This window comes from Thamnophis elegans, chromosome 3 (assembly GCF_009769535.1).
Source record: "Thamnophis elegans isolate rThaEle1 chromosome 3, rThaEle1.pri, whole genome shotgun sequence".
Lineage (NCBI taxonomy): Eukaryota > Metazoa > Chordata > Lepidosauria > Squamata > Colubridae > Thamnophis > Thamnophis elegans.
Window position 1 is genome coordinate 139728913 of NC_045543.1, and position 18777 is coordinate 139747689.

Consider the following 18777-nt stretch of genomic DNA (forward strand, 5'->3'; position numbering starts at 1 on the left):
ACATCGTTGCAGAGCGGCAGGAGGGGGAGGAAGGGGAATCGTAAGACAGCCCTGCATTACATTAGAACGTGAGGAGGGGGGATGGTGCGGTGCGCGCTGCGCGGCAAACTGACACAGAGGGAGGGGAAACTCACAGGGGCACTGGGCCATTCACGAGTGTCACCCAGCGGCATGGCCCCGCCCCTTTTTCTCCTCCATTTCGGGCAAATTTTTCACTGACTCGAGTATAAGCCGAGGCGGCTTTTTTCAGCCCAAAAAGTGGGCTGAAAAACTAGGCTTATACTCGAGTATATACAGTAGTTGAAAATTTCTTTCTGGTGGAAGCCCAGGTGACTGGAAGAGAGATAAGGAAACTCCAATCTGAGAATACTATTCTGGTAAAGGTAAAGGTTCCCCTTGCACATACGTATGTGCTAGTCACTCCCGACTCTAGGGGGCGGTGCTCATCTCCGTTTCAAGGGCGAAGAGCCAGCGCTATCTGAAGACGTCTCCGTGGTCATGTGGCCGGCATAACTGGTTCCACCACAAATGCGCGCACAACAAAAGCACGCCTGACTAAACCGCGCTGTCTAAACCACGGTGACAAAACCGTGTGACGAATTAGCAACTAATTAGCCCTAAAGCGCGCCGACAAAAGCGCGCCGACAGAAGCGCGCTGTAATGTAACCCCTCAACCTATCCCTCAACCTAACCCTAAACCTAACCCTAAACCTAACCCTCAACCTAACCCTCAGCCTAACCCTAAACCTAACTGTAAATCTTACCTTAAATGAAATCGTGCTGTTGTCGGCGCGCTGTTGTCGGCGCGCTTTTGAAATCGCGGTTTTAGCGCCGTGGTGTTGTCGGTGCGCTTATTACGTTCGGGCTTTTGACGGGTCACGGGCATAACTAAATGCTGAAAGCGCATGGAATGCTGTTACCCTTCCCACCAAAGGTGGTTCCTATTTTTCTACTTGCATTTTTCACGTGCTTTCGAACTGCTAGTTTGGCAGAAGCTGGGACAAGTAACGGGAGCTCACTCTGTTACGTGTGACACTAGGGATTCGAACTGCCCAACTGCCGACCTTCCTGATCGACAAGCTCAGCATCTTAGTCACTGAGCCACTGCGTCCCTACTATTCTGGTATAGTATGCCAATTATTTGGGCTAATAAGTCTGAAAGGTGCTTTTTTCAAAAAGCAACTGGACTTTGTTTTTCTTTGAAGATGTTTCGCTTCTCATTCAAGAAGCTTCTTCAGAACTGACAATTACATCTTCAGAACTGAAGAAGCTTCTTGGATGAGAAGCGAAACATCTTCAAGGAAAAATAAAGTCCAGTTGCCTCTTGAAAAAGCACCTTTGGGACAACCATGACCTGGACGTGACCCGTCAAAACCGCGGTCCACTAAACCGCGCCCGATCAAAGCGCGTACGTGATGTCATCAGCAGCGCGACAAATAAAATTAAAAATAAATTAAATTAAAATTAAAATTAAATTAAAGCAAGCCGATTCACACAAAGGTAAGGGTTAGGGTTAGGGTTAGGTTAAGCGTTAGGGTTAGGTTTAGGGTTAGGTTAAGGGTTAGGGTTAGGTTTAGGGTTAGGTTAAGGGTTAGGCTTAGGGTTAGGTTTAGGGTTAGGTTTGGGGGGGGTTAGGGTAAGGTTTTCGCGTTAATTTTAAATTTACCGCTCACAGCGTGCCGTTTTCGTCGCGCTGTGATGACATCACGTACACGCTTTCGTCGAGCGCACTTTAGTCTACCGCGGATTTGTGGTGGAACCGACCTGGATGACTGAGAATCTCCACAGACGTTGGACTAGTAAAACTTCAGGCAAGAAGCCCTCAATAAAATCAAGACGGCGGCTGCAACACTGCTATCAGGTCTGGTTCTGAAGATCCTGAGGTTCTGGTGGCCAACTTTTTTTTACCCCCCTCCCCAATACGCCCATCTTCCACCTACCTGAAGAAAAGGGGGGAAACCAAGGGATGACACTTAAGTCGTTCCCCCCCCCCCCCCAATAATGGTTGTCCTTCTGGTGCACGTGATCTGTGGATTGGACCGTGCAACTAGATGTGAGCACGCCAACAGCTGCTACAGCTGCTGTTTCAAAGTATTAGTTTTCTTTTGGCTGTTTTTTTTTTTAATGTCAGAAAAAGCTATTCTGTCGTTGCAGTTTCTAAAAAGTTATTTCAGCTAGGTTTAGTCTTCTTTGCTGAAACTTGTTTGGCTTCTTTGTTCTGCTCTGCGTGCATTTCTAATTATCTTAAAATTGTTCTTTTCATTGTTAATGTTTTAATCCACATGATAGAGGTGGGTAATTTGGCTGAGGAATTGGGCTAGGCAACCTTTCCAGGCCACTCCTTATTCATCTATCTATCTATCTATCTATCTATCTATCTATCTATCTATCTATCCATCCCTCTATTTATCTATCTATCTATCATCTATCTATCTATCTATCTATCTATCTATCATCTATCTACCTACCTACCTACCTACCTACCTACCTACCTACCTACCTATCATCTATCTATCTATCTATCTACCTATCATCTATCTATCTATCTATCTATCTATCTATCTATCTATCTATCTATCTATCTATCTATCTATCTATCCATCCCTCTATTTATCTATCTATCTATCTACCTACCTACCTACCTACCTACCTACCTACCTACCTACCTATCTATCTACCTACCTATCATCTATCTATCTATCTATCTATCTATCTATCTATCTATCTATCTATCTATCAATCATCCACCTACCCACCCACCCATCTATCAATCTCTATCATCTATTTATCTACCTATATACCTATCATCCATTAACCACCGATCTATCATCTATCAATCTATCTATCATCTATCTGTCTATCTATCTATATCCATCCACCCACCCACCCACCCATCAGTCTACTTACCTATCATCCACCCACCCACCCACCCACCTATCCATCCATCCATCCATCCATCCATCCATCCATCTCTATCATCTACCTACCTACCTACCTACCTACCTATCATCCATCTATTAATCCATTCTCATCCATCCATCCATCCATCCATCCATCCATCCATCCATCCATCCAAATTTATTGGATGCCCATCTTACCATTAGGTAACCCTGGATGACTTATAAAAATATATACCGACATTAAAACATGAATTAAAACCAAAGATTAAAATTTAAGGACATGCAGGGAGGGTGGAGGAGAAATGGTGGGGGAGGTGGAACCTGCTGTTACTCCACCAGCCACCTCCACTGTGCTCTTCCCCCATTGGAAACAATGGGACAACTGGCAAAACCAGATTTTTAGGCCCTTAGGAAAGGATAGGAGGGTTGGAGCCAACCTCACATTGGAAAGCAAAATGTTCCAGGGGGCAGGAGCAACAGCGGAGAAGTCTCTCTTCCTGGACCCTGGCGGCTGGCATAACCAGGCTGACGGAACCCGTAGCATGCCTCCTCTGCCGGCACGAGTTGGGACAGGCCAGTCCCAGTGAGGTCCCGGTGGGGTGAGACAGTCCCACAAGTAATCTGGACCTGTGCCACGGAGGGCTTTAATTAGAATTCTTTATTAGAATTCTTTATTGGCCAAGTGTGATTGGACCCACAAGGAACTTGTCTTTGGTGCATATGCTCTCAGTGTACATAAAAAAATGATACTTTCATCACGAATCATAAGGTCCAAAACTTAATGATAGTCATAGGGTACAATTAAGCAATCAAATCATACTAGGAAACAATCAATATAAATTGTAAGGATACAAGCAACAAAGTCAGTCAGACAGTCATAAGTGGGAGGAGATGGGTGATAGGAATGATGAGAAGATTAATACTAATAGTAATGCAGACTTAGTAAATAGTTTGACAGTGTTGAGAGAATTATTTATTTAGCTTAGTGATGGCGTTTAGGGAAAAAACTGTCCTTGTGTCTAGTTGTCTTGGTCTATAGCGTCGTTTTGAGGGTAGGAGTTGAAACAATTTACGTCCAGGATGTTGAGGGGTCTGTAAACATTTTCACAGCCCTCTTTTTGACTCGTGCAGTGTACAGGTTCTCAATGGTGATCACCAACACTATATTTGGTGTTGTCAGAACTCCAAAGACCATGCTCTGGACCAAATGGAACCCAAGATCATTTTCCACTGAGTTCTAAGCATAAATCTGGGATAACTCAGAACTGAAGATTTGGAAGACTGAATTGGACTGTTTCTCAGGAGGCTCCCTTGGAATTGAAGGTTGAGATGGAATTGGAGATCACACAATCTCAGACCGTTGAGCAAGAGCAAGCAATCTCTCACCAATCTATCTACTACCCATCTTACAACCTTTGCCACAAAGCTAAAGACAAGTCACATCCTTTTGCTCTGTATCTCAAGAGGGAATGGATGTGGCAAACTCAGAGGAGTCCTTCCAGCAATTTCCTTCAAGCTCAGTTGGGATCCTGACAACTTCCTAAACACACTTATTGCATTCTCAGCAACCACAGATACTTGTGGCTTCTTGTTGCTCCTTTCCTGGATGTTCTTTTGACTTCTCAGGCTGCTCAATAAGAGGAGGAAAATGTGTCGGATATATTCAACACCTTGAATTATTTGTAAAATTAATAATATAAATAACCTAAAAATAAATAAATGAAACATTGGGATTTCCTGAGAACTTCCCAACCAAATTCTAACCAGATGGGACCCTCTTTAGACTTGGGGGATGGTGCTACCATCTTGCTGGGTGAAGGAGACGCTGGGGACATGGTTGCCTCTTCAGCTCCGGGTCTAAGGCGGTGCTTTTCAAACTTGCCAATTTTAGGATGGGTGGATTTCAACTCCCAGAATTCCCCAGCCTGAATCTGCAACTTTAAAGATGGGTGGATTTCAACTCCCAGAATTCCCCAGCCAGAATCTGCAACTTTAAAGATGGGTGGACTTTAATTTCCAGAATTGTCCAGACAGAATCTGCAACTTTAAAGATGGGTGAACTTTAACTCCCAGAATTCCCCAGCTAGAATCTGCAACTTTAAAGATGGGTGGACTTTAACTTCCAGAATTCCCCAGACAGAATCTGCAACTTTAAAGATGGGTGGACTTTAACTCCCAGAATTCCCCAGACAGAATCTGCAACTTTAAAGATGGGTGGACTCCAACTCCCAGAATTCCCCAGCCAGAATCTGCAACTTTAAAGATGGGTGGACTTTAACTTCCAGAATTCCCCAGACAGAATCTGCAACTTTAAAGATGGGTGGACTCCAACTCCCAGAATTCCCCAGACAGAATCTGCAACTTTAAAGATGGGTGGACTTTAACTTCCAGAATTGCCCAGACAGAATCTGCAACTTTAAAGATAGCTGGACTTCAACTCCCAGAATTGCCCAGATAGAATCTGCAACTTTAAAGATGGGTGAACTTTAACTCCCAGAATTCGCCAGACAGAATCTGCAACTTTAAAGATAGCTGGACTTCAACTCCCAGAATTGTCCAGATAGAATGTGGCAACTTTTAAGATTCTGTTAAATTCTCAGCCAGCGTGAGAGAATTCTGGGAATTGAAGTCCACCCATCTTAAAGTTGCCAAGTTTTAAAAACAATATATTGGGGCCTCCACAAGACTTTCTAGAATGCGAAGAGACTTTTAATTTCAAAATGGATTGTGAAAGCATCTGCTGCAAGAGGGGAAAAACTTGCTCCATTTCGGGGCAGTTATGGTGGGGGGGAAATGGACAGATTAACAGAATCCGGAACAAATTCACACGATCTCTCTCCCTCTCTCTATTGCAGTGTTTTTCAACCACTGTGCCGTGGCACACTAGTGTGCCGTGACATAGTGTAAGGTGTGCCGTGGGAGAATTACTTTATATATAGTCAATATAGGCACAGAGTTAATTTTTTTTAACATTTTCTAATGGTGGTGTGCCTCGTGATTTTTTTCATGAAAAAAGTGTGCCTTTGCACAAAAAAGGTTGAAAAACACTGCTCTATTGCATGGTCGTTTCTACTAGACCAACTCCGCGTTCCAAGTTTAAGCCTGTCAGGATGCGCCCCGTGAATCTCAAGGGGATCCTTCGGAAAGGCTTGGTAAAGCGATCTCCCTCCACTCCCCCAACCCAGCAAAAGCGCCAAACACACCAGGCGCAGAAATCCCCAGCAACCTGATCCGGTGCGGATTAAGAGATTCACGCAGGGATTCGAAAGTTCTGCCTACAATTTAAACAAAAAAGTGCCATAATATTTGGATTCATCTTTCAAGGGGCCACAAGACCCCATTGCTGATTTCCCCCTGAAAATAAAAAAAAAGTTTCAATAAGCCCCCCCCCCCCGCTTTTCCGCATCAAGCAGGAGAACGAAAGCTATATTTTTGAAACAAAAGAACAAAAAAAAGAAAACAGTAAGCGGTTACAGAGTTGGAAGGGACCTTGGAGGTCATCTAGTCCAACCCCGTACTAGGGATTCGAACCACCGACCTTTCTGATCGACAAGCTCAGTGTCTTAGCAACTGGCCGTAAAAGAGAGGGGGGGGAGTGGGGGAATCTTCCGCATTTATTAGCGTTTATTAGACTTATTCAAAGGTCACCAAGACTTTGCAAAACTTTTCCCCCAACCATCGCGACGTTCTTACAAGAAAACAGTGAAGAAAAAGCAAAAGTGGGGTGGGCGTCTAGAAACGACCCAGCGACACCCACCCCCCTTACGGGGAATTTCTGCTTTTCCTACGCGTCTCTTCTCCTCCTAAGGACTTTTCTTCCTTCCCTCTTTCCGAGCCCGACGGCTTTCCTCCCCCTCCCCCTTCTCAGGAATTACACAGAGGGGAGGGGGGGGGGAAATAGCTTTCAGAAACTCGACGCCGTCTTCGCGCAAGGCAGCCTCTTTTTTTTTTTTAATAAAAAAGCGACAGGGTGTCTAGACGCCCACGTGACCAGAGAGAAGAGGAGGGAGGGGGGAGGAGGGGGGAGGAGGAGGCGGGGCAGCCGGGCCGGCCAAGCGCCGCTGCACAGTCTTGCGAGCGAGTGAACCAGCCAGCCAGCCAGCCAGCGAGGGGGGGGGGGGGGACGCGGCCGGGAGGAAGAGAGGCCGAGGTTGGCTGGGGCCGTCCGGCCGGCTGCTGCAAAGCCAGAGCGCAGAGGACGATCGGCCGGGCCCGTTGCACTCCCCCTTGTGTTGCACTCCCCTTTTGCCCTCTTGCCGTTCGCAAAGCGGCTCGCCTAATCAACAATAGCAATAGCAGTAGCAATAGCAGTAGACTTATATACCGCTTCATAGGCCTTTCAGGCCTCTCTAAGCGGTTTACAGAGAGTCAGCATATTGCCCCCAACAATCTGGGTCCTCATTTTACCCACCTCGGAAGGATGGAAGGCTGAGTCAACCCTGAGCCGGTGAGATTTGAACCGCTGACCTGCTGATCTAGCAGTAGCCTGCAGTGCTGCATTTAACCACTGCGCCACCTTGGCTCCCCCCCCCCCCCCGCCCTGAATGATTTCTTCCTCCTGCAGCCCCCTTGCAAGGGGCTGCTTAAATTGCAAGCATCACCCACTCAATCCGGAGGGGGGGGTTAAAAAGAGGGGGGGAGGGGGAAGCAAAGGAGCCGAGGAAGGAGGGAGGTCGTGCAAAGCACCTTCTTGGGAGAGGGGAGGAAAAAAGGGAAAGCAGGCAGGCAAGGAGCGGAGCAAGGAAGGCCGGCAAGGAGGGAAGCCGAGCCAGAAAGTGGGGAGAGGGCCGGAGGAGGAGAAGGAGAAGAAAAAAAAGGGGGAGGCGAAAGGAGAGAGAGAGAGAGAGAGGTGGATTCCTTCCTCCCCCTTTCCCGACGCCCGCAATCCTTCCTCTTCCATTCCGCCGGGCGGGAGCGCGCCTCCCTCTCCTCCTCCCCGTCTGCACAAACTGGAAGGAGGCGGAGGCGGCGAGCGAGCTAAGCCGACGCTGTTGGGGGGGGGGGGGAAGAGAGGGAGAGAGAGAAGGAGTTGCTGAGCACCGGGCACTGCAGCGTCCGCTGCCCCAAGACTGCAAAGGCTGCCGCAGGCCCCCCTCTTGGGCTCGTCCGTCCCCGGTCGGGGTTTCCTTTGGACGCCGCTCCGCCTTGCCCTCCTCCTCCTTCGGCTGCTGGGGCTGCCCGCGAGAAGGCGCCGGCGGGGAGACGCGCGGAGGGGCGGAGAGAAGAGAGCTGCAAGAGGAGGAGGAGGAGGAGATCGCGGCGCTTCCAGCCTCTCCTCTCCTCTCTCTCTCTCTCTCCGTCTACGGGCGAGGAAACAAAACAAGCGCGGCTCCGTCCGGCGGGCCGGGAGGCAGATCAAAGCGGGCCGGGCGAAGGGCGGACACGTCCCGAGGGAGCCGGCGACTCCCAGGGCTGAAGAAGAAGAAGAAGAGGAGGAGGAAGAAGAGAAGGGGGCGCCCCGGCGGAGGAGGCACGCGCGCCTACCCCGTCCTCCCTCCTCGGAGGAGACCCCGGCTAGCGGAGAAGGCGACGGGACTCCGGCCCGGAGAAGCTCTAGGAGACTGCTGGGCAGCCTGTTGGTGGCCCTTGGATACCGGGCGTCGGGTTTGGCCCCACCACCCAAGGGGGCTTTTTCGATCTGTTGCCTCTTTCGGTGGGCTTCTTTTTTTTGTGCGTGTGAAACAGGTAGATTTTGCCTCGATCCCCAAGATTTGATCCTGAGCGATCTCTCGGACTTCTTTTTCTTTTATTTTTTGGGCTTGGTTTTTTTCCCCCCCCCTGGGTTTTTTTTTGGAGGGGGTCTCGATCTCCTTGGATCGCCGCCGAGGATCTAACGACCGAGGGTTGAGGACGGGCGGGAAGGGTTCGGAAGAGAACCCCCGCCGGGCACGATCTGAGCCCCCCGCTTCGGTTTGGCGACCCAACCACCCACCGAGGAGTCCCGGCTTGGCATGCCGGTTTTTCCCGGGCGGGCGGATCCCGAGCTTCTCCGCCGCCGCGTTTCGGGGTCTGCTGTTCCGGGCGCCCCCTTCCCATAAACTGCCGCCCTCGGCGGCGGCTTTGAGAAGGGGAAGGGGCGCCTTCCAACCGAGCCTCCGCTAAGAGACCGGCGCATGCTGCACTTCGCTTTGGGTCTCGCTCCAGCAGCAGCCGCGCCGTCTCCGCAGCCCCTGTCGCCCCCTCCGCCGCCCGCCAGCTCCCTCTTCGTCCCGATCATTTCAGGCTCCTTCTCCTGGCTGCCTGGACTCGGCTCCCGACTCCTTCATGAATTGCGGACGACATGCCCGTTTCTTAGCCGGGGAGCCTTCTTCTCGTCCCGCATGTTCAGGACCAAACGATCGGTGCTCGTCCGAAGACTCTGGCGGAGCCGGGCGCCCGGCGGGGAGGAAGGCGCCGGCGAGGTCGCAGAAGGCGCTGCGGACGGGCGGCCTCATGGGGCCGGCGGAGGAGGAGGCGGGAGCCGGATTTGCTGCTTGGGCAAGCCGGGGAAAGCGGCCAAGGCGCACGGCGGATCGGAGGCTGAACTAAAAGCTCTGGCCCACTCGGTGCTGAAGCGGCTGAAGGAGAAGCACCTGGAGACCCTGCTCCAAGCCGTCGAATCCCGCGGGGGCACCCGGACCTCCTGCCTCCTGCTGCCCACCAAGGTGGACTCCAAACTGGGCCAGCATTGGTACTCTCTCCCGCTGCTCCTCTGCAAAATCTTCCGATGGCCCGATCTCCGGCCTGGCTCGGAAGTCAAGCGGCTTTGTGGCTGTGAATCTTACGGGAAAACTCACCTGGACTTAGCCTGCTGCAACCCCTATCACCTGAGCAGACTCTGCGAGCTAGGTACGTGCGGAGCAGCACCCCCCTCCCTCCCCCCAAAACCCACCGGCTTGCATGGGGGCTCTTGCGCCTTGCATGGGGGCTCTTGCCAACGCTGAGACCCCTCCTTCCCCCTTTCCTACCCCAGCCTCCCTCCCCCTCCCCAAAATGCCCGCAGTTTGCAAAACAAAGCCCACCACCCTCTTTGAGAATGGGGATGGGTGGGCGCTTCCTTGATTGGAAACTTCCTCTGGGTTTCCCCCTTGGTGAGATGGGGATCTAACATTAGGGAGTTCAGGTGAGCCGGCCTGGGATGCCAGGATCCTATCCTTAAATCCTCTTGCACCTGCCTCACTTTAGGAGGGGGGGGGAAGGCAGCTTATAGGTTAGGAAGATCAAAGTTTGGGATGTGAGTTTTGTCCCAGCCTGATTCTGTAGTGTGTATGTGTGTCCCACCAACCTCTCTGGAGAAGAAATAGAAAATTTTAAATCTATACTCCCAAAGGGGCTTTTAATTTAATTTTTTTTTAAATATTCCAAGTGGAATTTTGCAAAGGGGAGTGGGAGGCACAACTGGACAGTCTTGATTTTAGGGCCCCTTCTGAAAATCGGTTTGTGCTTCGGTGCATTAAAAAAAAAAGAGAAACTCAATTGACTTTTGGAAAAGCACCTTTGGGACAACAACCCTGATGGGATGGTTGAGAGAATCTCTATGTCAATGTGTGCATTTAAAGATCCTGGTTAGGAGGAGGAAGGGATGAAGACTTTAGGGAACTTTAAGCGTTAGGCTTCTTTTCGGGGGAAGAAATGTTTCCGAATTGGACAGTAAATTATTTTTAAAATGGTGATGCAACCAGAGCCAGACAGACAAAGTTGCAGGGTTTTGTGCAAGAAAAAAAGCCAGGGTGTGTGTCATTTAAAAAAATAAATAAATCTGAAGGCTTCTGCAAAAAAAAGAAAAAAAAAGGAAGAACCCTTCCATGATTTTCTAGTTTTAAGACACAAATCTAGCCCTTTTTAGCAAAAAGCCTCCCAAACCCTTGGCTGGCTCCTCGCATCCTCTGTGCCCTCCCGCCTACCTCGGGCCTCTCTTTTGCTATTCTCAAAACTATATAAAAGCCAACACATAATTTCCAGGCCTTCAATCTTGTTTGCTTTTTTCTCCTCTTGCCAAGTTGCCTTTAGTTTCCACCATTGCTTTTAAAAAATAAAAAAAATAAAGAAAAAAGGGGGGGGGAGTGGGATAGAGAGGAGAAAGAGAAATCTCCCCGCAGCATGATTGAAATTGCAAAGGGTCTTCCCCCTCCCCCCCTTTTTTTAAAAAAAATACAAAACGGGGGATTAAGTTCATGATCTGGAAAGGGAGAAGCTTGCTTTGGTAGGTTTAAACCCCATTAGTGGGGAGACTTGCCCCCCCCCTCATTCAAAAAAAAATACTAAAGCCTTTAGCCCACCTCCTCTTCCTTCCCTCCTTGCCCCCCCTCCCTCCTTTGCAAACTTTTTTTTGGGCGCTGTGTTATGGCCAACAGTGCGGGCGGATTTTTCAATTGGAGGGGTGGGGTGGGGGGGGTCAAGCAGGGAGAACAATGCATCTGTATTGGGTGCCTCCCCCCACTATTTCCCCCCCCCCTCCTGTCCTGCCCCCCCCTCCCCTCCCCATTTTTTTTTTTGGTTGTTAAATTGCATTTGCAAGTAAAGCCGGTCGGGATTATCGGGAGCCGCGCTGGATCAATGGGCGATTTCCAGGACTGGAGCGCTGGGTGCAGCCAGAAAGCCCCTGCCGAGACAGCTACAGGAGCAGAGATAGCGCAAGAGGCTGGCGCCAGTGAGGCCCCTTTGTTTATCTGGCAGTTAAATATCAAGGCAGTTACCGCCAAGTTGCCCTGCCTCCAAGCGCCAGGCTAAGACAAACAGTTTTGTTACAAGAATGCCTCTCTTATCATAAGTTCCTATCTCTCCCCCCTCCTTCCCATGGCTCTGATTTTATTTTCTCTGTACTTTTCTAATTCCAGAGTCTCCCCCTCCTCCTTACTCCAGATACCCAATGGATTTTCTCAAACCAACGGGTAAGTACACACTGCATTTTTAAACTAAGTAAAAGTAGCGTTGGGTGGTTTCTTAATTTTCTTTCTTTCTCTCTCTTTTTCTCTCTTTTTCTTTCTATTTCTTATCTCTCTCTTTCTCTCTTTTTCTTTCTTTTTCTCCTTCTCTCTTTTTCTTCTCTCTCTTTCCTGTCATTGTCCTCCCTTATTCCAAACTCTATTGAGTTTTTGTGACTGCATTGCTGCCATTATTTTGCTCTTTTTAGCTCTTCATTTGCTGTGGGTTTGCCAAGTTAATCGGAAGGATTTCCCATTATGATAAGTGAGCTTGAATCCTGAATATAAACGGGCTGTGTCTTGAATTCTTTTCACAGGGCTCTTCTTGTAGATTCCACGTTCTAAAGAGCTCATGCCCGGGTCTATAGATCTAGGATTGCAAGTCAAAGTCTATAAATTCTAGGAGAAGGGTGTTAAATTGGATTTTCTATTGTCTTTGGTGCTATTCCTTTTTTTTTTTTAGTTAATCGGGTCCTCTTGCAATGGGGCATCTGCAGTTTTATATGGCTTTTTACAGTTGGAAGGGACCTCAAAAGATCATCTAGTTCAGTCTTCTGCACTACGGAGGGGAATTATTTAAATCATCTATGAGAATTTCTGGCTGTTTACTTAGAGGTAAACTCAGATAGTTCCTCTGCCAGGTTTAAGCGACAGTAGGATTGTAGCTTCAGACTCTTCCTTTGGAAAACGAAAAGAAAATTCATAATCTGTTAAGATGCAAAATGAAAGTTCATAGCTTTCTGTCAACTTTATTTTTATAATATCTGGAACACTTTAAACATTTTTTTTTAAAAAAAAGACTAATCCTAGAAGAAGTGAACTTTCAGGTAAGCAGCATTCCCTGAAACTTTCTGTTTGGCATTTCATTGGGCCCAAATAAAGTATTTTTTTTAAAAAAAAAATGCAGAGGCACGGATGTTTTTAGCACAGTTTGCTAGGCGTGCTTGTTGCTTGTAATTGAGTGGCAAGCTGCCAAGGTAGAAGCCCGTTTGAGGCTGGCACCAAGCGCTCTTGCGGTTGTCTGCATAAACTTTTGGCTGGCAGCGGGCTCACCCTCTGCTAGATAAATAGGCTGGCATTGTGGAAAAGAGGGAGAGAGAGAGAGTGGGAAGGGGGGGGACGACTCAGAAATGTGAATGCAGTCAAAGGGAGGAGAAATAAAATTCCACAAAGCCACTTCATATCTCTTCTGACAATTAATGGGGCAAAAATAGAGATTACAGAGAGGTTAAAGACACACTGATTGCACCCTAATGTTAGGGAAGGTGGTTTCGAAAGATCCTCTTACAAACTCATGCTTGTCACCTACCTTTCTCATCCTTACTCATCCCCCCAAAAAAGGACAATGGTGGCTTTGTTCTCGGGATCTGATTAAGCCTGCCCAGTTTAAACGTGGTCCTTGAAAAACATTGGGTGGCCCTTGAGAGAGTGACCCATCTTTGATACTATGGTACATTGTGAATTCTTTGGCATAAGGGACCGTGCTCAGGAAGGATATGAGAACTGGGGCTGCTTCTGCCAAGTTTATCCAGTAGGAAGGTTGGAAGATTACAGTTAGATGAAACAGCTTGAGAAGGAAGCGCTGATCTGTCCTTCTAAGAAACAAGTTAGGGGTTATCAAGTTCCCAATGATTGCTCACATTGTTGAATGACCAGAAAAAGGATCCAGGAATGAGCTAATTTCATTGACCGTTGGGCTTAGGAAAAATGCTGTGTTTATTGAATACAGGTAGTCCTCGATTTATGATCATAATTGCTAAGTGGGAAATTTGTTAAAAGTGAGTTTGGCCCTATTTTTTCTGGCCACATTTGTTAAAGTGAATCACTGCAGTTAGTAACATGGTTGTTAAGTGAATCTGGCTTCCCTGTTGACTTTGTCAGAAAGTGGCAAAAGGGGATAATGTGACCCCAGGATACTGCAATTGTCATAAATATGAGTCCGCTGCCAAGCGTCTGAATTTTGATCATGCAACTGTGAGGATGCTGTAACAGTCAGAAGGGTCATAAGTCATAGTCACTAAAAGACTTCTTGTAAGTTGAGGACTACCTGTATTGGGTGATAGTTTTGGTAGCTGTAGGACCCATCTTGAATGCATCAATTTGGGGAGCAAGTTTATTTCCATCCCTTTATATTTTTTTTAGGTGAGTGGGTAGCATTTGTTCTGTTGATCAGTTGCAGGAAATCTTTTCATCTGTCTTGGCACAACTGAGTTTTTGCAGATTGGAGTTCCACAAACTTTTCTATTGTGTACAACCTCACTGGGACTTCTTCATGACCCTGATCTCATGGCCTGTTGTGACATTTCCGTGTTTCAGATGAACCCTCAATTTTAAGAGATCTGGCTTAGGATATATACCAATTTATCCATGGTTTCCTCTTCGCCCCCCTTGTGAAATGAGAATGCTTGCAAGCAGATTTTGGTCTTCTCTTAAAGGTGGGTTAGCATCTGCCTACATAGGATTATGAAGAGAGGTGAAAAGGTGACCCGAAGGTGGAAGATTATAAAGCTGGACAGGCCTAAATATAGCAAAGGCGGTTGCTGCTAGACTACAGTTCCCAGCATCCTTTGCCATTGGCAGGGCTTGCTGTGGATAACGAGAGTTGTAGTTCATTAAGATTGCTGATCTTGAGACAAGTTTGTGATGTGTGCCTACTGTACATTGTTGTGGCCCTGTGAACTTTCTGTTGTGACTTGGGCAGGAGCAACATTACAGTTGATCAGGCCACTCTGCCTCAGGGATTGGAAGATCTGGATCTTCTGGTAGTTCCTTGTATGATTTATAGTAGATCACAAAGAATTTCTGGCTTGCTATAGTAACAGGGCTGCTATGATGAAGAGAATTTGGGGAGGAGATTTCTCTGTGTGTGAGAGAGAAAGAGAGAAGCAAGGGATACTGAATGTAATTTTGATGCTCTCAGAAGGGGTATCTTGTCCTGATTGTCGTGGCTTGCTAAAAATAGGATTTATTGCATTAATCACAGTTGACTGAGATTCACCCCAGAGCTGAAACCAAATGAATGCAAAGCAGGAGAGAGGTCAAGTTTTCCTTTTGTTGAGCTACTATTGGTAGGTGGTCTTGATGAATCTTCTGGGTAAAAAAACTGAGATTCCTTAAGATTCCACCTACGTTGAGCTGATGGCCATCTAAGATCAGATGGTACTTCCTGCAACTAATTTATTTGGTAATGGTTAATCCAAGCTTTGGATTGCTTTGATGAGCTCTGTAGGGGAAGGAGAATTCCTTGGGAACCCCAAGAGGTGTTCATCTCATCCTGCGATCCTGCGCTTATTTCTTCTCAATCCAGTTCTGCTGGGGTGATTTCTGTTGGCTGCTAAAGAATAATCCCAAACATTTCTGCTTGGAATATGAAATACAAATGTATGAAAATATACCAAAAAAAGGGGGGGCATAACCTTCTCACATCTTTGATAGCTTTATCATTCAAGGGGGGCTTGTCCAGTTTTACCTCAACCTAGAGAAGGCAGGGTTCGCCTGACAAAATGGATTTGAACCTGCTTTCCTAGACGCACATTTCAGCTGTTATGTTGGTTTTACAGATGAGGAGGAGAAGGAAAAGGGTGTTCTCCATTTAGTTGTGTCTGACAATGGGCCAAGGTCCCTCCACATCGTCTGATCTTGCGCTATTTCTTTTGAGTTTTTTTTTTAATGTTCTGGCGGGTGCCGCCTTTGATAATGTCCCGCCACCTAGTACCGCTAACTCTTCCAAGCATCATTTTCTCTTTCCAGTGAATTCCCTCCCATGATATGGCCAACATAAGTGAAATGCAATTTCATGATTTTGCCTTCTAGTCGGTTGTGAAATTCATTATTATTATTTTTTTACTACCGGTTCTATGGGCGCGGCTTGGTGTGCGTGGCAGGGGAAGAATACTGCAAAATCTCCATTTCCATTTGCCGGTTCTCCGAACTACTCAAAATTTCCGCTACCGGTTCTCCAGAACCTGCTGGATTTCACCCCTGCTTCTAGTGGCACATCTGGGGTTACGCTCCCCATTACTTGTTTGATAGTCACCTTTTGCCGTCCAAGGCTTTCATGTAAAAGTGGTTAAACTTTGGAGGTTTTTAAGGAAAACCCTCTTTTTTTAATTTTCCTTTTTAGCAACAGCTGCCTTTGTACGGACATTCGAAGAGGGAAAAAATGGCCTGCAGCCAGCCACAATGGAGAAAAAAATAATGGCTCTCGTTTTTTTGTTTTTGGTAAAGATGCTGGGATAAAACCTACGAGCAGGTGTTTAAACCTCTCCCTCCTGCCTGCAACAAGCAGGCCCTGCTTCTTGGAGAGCAATATTTATTCAGCAATGAATGGTGTGTAAACAGTCAAAGAAACCACAAACGTTGACAATGCCGGGTTTTGTGAAAGCAAAAGTTCTGCATATCGGCTAATGGGAAGTGATTAATAGAGCCAGTCGGAAGTGTAAAAAAAGCAAAGGAGGACTCCTTCTCTTCCTAGAAACCCATTTGGCAGGGGAGCCCTGAATAGGAGACCAAAATAATTCATAAGTCTGTCACTGCAGGTGGTTATTATAACCTCTGACTCTCATCAAACTTCCTGTTTAATCAAGGCCATTGTGAAGGGAGAGCAAGTAAGGAAATTGTATGTCTTTTATTCTCTTGCAAATTTTGCGAGGGGGTCTCTCTTTTTTTCTCTCCCTCCCCCTGGGTGCTTGAAAACCCAAAGTGTATTGCTAAAGAAATGGTTTGAATTCAGAGGAAGAGTTTTCATTTCTCTCCTGCATAAGGAAGAGGATTCCGGTTGGTGTAGTAGTAAGCCTGTTTTGAAAGATTCAAAGTTCATTTCCGGAGCTGTGTTTCTCTTTTTTTTATAGAGCACTATTAACCATATGGAGGAAAAGCCCCGTCCCAGGCTCTATGGATGAAGGCCTTGTAGCAGTTAGCTCACACATTTTTTTTAACTATGCCAGACACCAGTTCTATCTAAATGGTGTGGATTTAATTAGCCATTGATGCAAACGTTGCATTTTGGTGTGCGAATGCAAAAGGTGAATTGTGCGTTAAGATATGGAGAAAAAAGTTTTCTAGACGGTTTTTTTTCCAGAAATGTCAAGATGTGGCTGCAATCAATGATTTTCTTCTTTTTTAAAAAAGATTACCTTTTGAAGACACCGGTTTCCAAAGCTTCAGGAATGGACATATAGTAAATCTGAAAAGTTGTTGACGTGTTATATATTTTTGAGTCAGGATATTTGAACCTCCATTGCAGCTACACTTTTGAGCTTAACAGTTCCAAACTTCCAACACACTCTCAATTTCAGGGATTTTAAGATGGGTGGATTTCATGGCTGGCTAGGGAATTCTGGGAGTTGAAGTCCATGCATTTTAAAGTTGCTGAAGTTGAGAAACAGTGTTTTAAAGTAAATGCATATCTATCTATCTATTATCTATCTATCTATCTATCTATCTATCTATCTATCTATCTATCTATCTATCTATCTATCTCATTTTCTGGAAGAATTATCTTGCCCTTTTTCCCTTCTTCCCTATATCTCCCTTCTAAAGAAGTATTTATTTGGCCGAAGGGTTTATTAGGTACCATGTTGCAGAGTTAATTCTTTTCAGTTTGTTCTTGGCATCCTGGCGCAAGATACCCTTACTGTCAGAAATGTTTTTAGATGAAGTGTTGAGTGAAGCATTAGTCACCCTAAATGCCTTATTCAGGACGACGTCTTGTGGACTCTTAAGAAAGCCATAACACTTAATTTAAGGAGGTTAATATTAGCAACTGTGGCGTCTAAACAGGATCATTTTCAGATACCAATAAGGGACTGCCCAGTGATTAAATCAGGATTTTTTTGGTGAAATAGAGCTCATCTGTCTGTATATTAACAGAGTGCAGTGCATAGAAATGACTTAATGAATAGAATTGAGCTCAAAATCTATTTTGCTAAGCGAGACATTATTTAAGTGAGAGTTGCTCCATTTTACAACTTGGATCTCGTGACCCAGAGAGTATGCTGCATACTTGCAAGCTTCTTAAGTATGAAAAGTAGTCATAAGTAACTTTTTTCAGTGCCATTGTAATTTTAAACGGTCACTAAATGAATTGTTGTAAATTGAGGAGCACCCGTATCTTTCTCTTGGTTGGAGGTCACTTTTGTGCTGGAAGCAAGGAAAGTATTAAAATTAGAAATGCACGATTAGATTTAATTCTGCTTGCTGTAAGCCAATAACGAACCCATTGAATTAAGTCAAAATATTGCTGGACATTGTTTTGGCGATTTTTCTTTGCCAAAATAGGCCTTCATCTCATTGATGTTAGTTGTTGTTTTGTAGTCACTGCAAAATCCTGTTCTTGCAACTGGAGGACACTATATAAAGCAAATAACCAACTCTTGTGAGATAAATAAAAATGGGGTATTTCTCCCAGATCAGGGGGTTCTAAACCCTTTTAACGAGGTTGTAAAAATCTCAGGTTAATTGAATACAATATTCAAATATGTGCAATTAATATAGGATTTTTTTTTAAAAAAAAGACAAGATAAGTAGTAAAGCAGGATGGTAAATTATTATAACTATGCACAGATGACCAAAGAAATAGCAGTGTGCGTCTTCTTGAAAGGGGCAGAGACAAAATTGGTGCATGTATTACCACATTATTGTGCATTTCCATTTTCCCCAGGATGGGGTGAAATCTTGTCATGCTGTTATCTCATTTTTTTCACTTTCACTGTTTTCACCTTGATGGTTTGGGGTGTTTTCATTGGTTTCGCTTTGATGCAAAAGCTGATTGTTAAAAGCTGAACTAGCACTGTGTGTTACTCACGTGTAAGGCTGCTGTATTTAGCTGCTGCTAAATTCTGGTCAAAAAAACAGGGCAAAGCAGAGAAACAACACCCTTTACTTGTTTGCTTGCTCTCCAGTGATCTACAGATCTTGCAGCCCAGATCTAATAGATCTACTTAGGTGAAAGTCCTCTTTGTATCATTAGGATC

The 18777-nt window shown here is 46.1% G+C and overlaps 1 protein-coding gene across 1 annotated transcript in view; it reads left to right on the forward strand.

Moving 5' to 3' along the window:
* The first annotated feature begins 7920 nt into the window (after nt 1-7920).
* The window catches only part of SMAD7 (SMAD family member 7), a 57394-nt gene continuing 46537 nt past the window's right edge, over nt 7921-18777 (forward strand). Inside the window, exons 1-2 of the mRNA XM_032214366.1 lie at nt 7921-9728; nt 11717-11770. Coding sequence (XP_032070257.1) covers nt 9014-9728; nt 11717-11770 — 769 coding nt within the window. The 5' untranslated portion in view covers nt 7921-9013. The remainder of the gene's footprint in view (nt 9729-11716; nt 11771-18777) is intronic.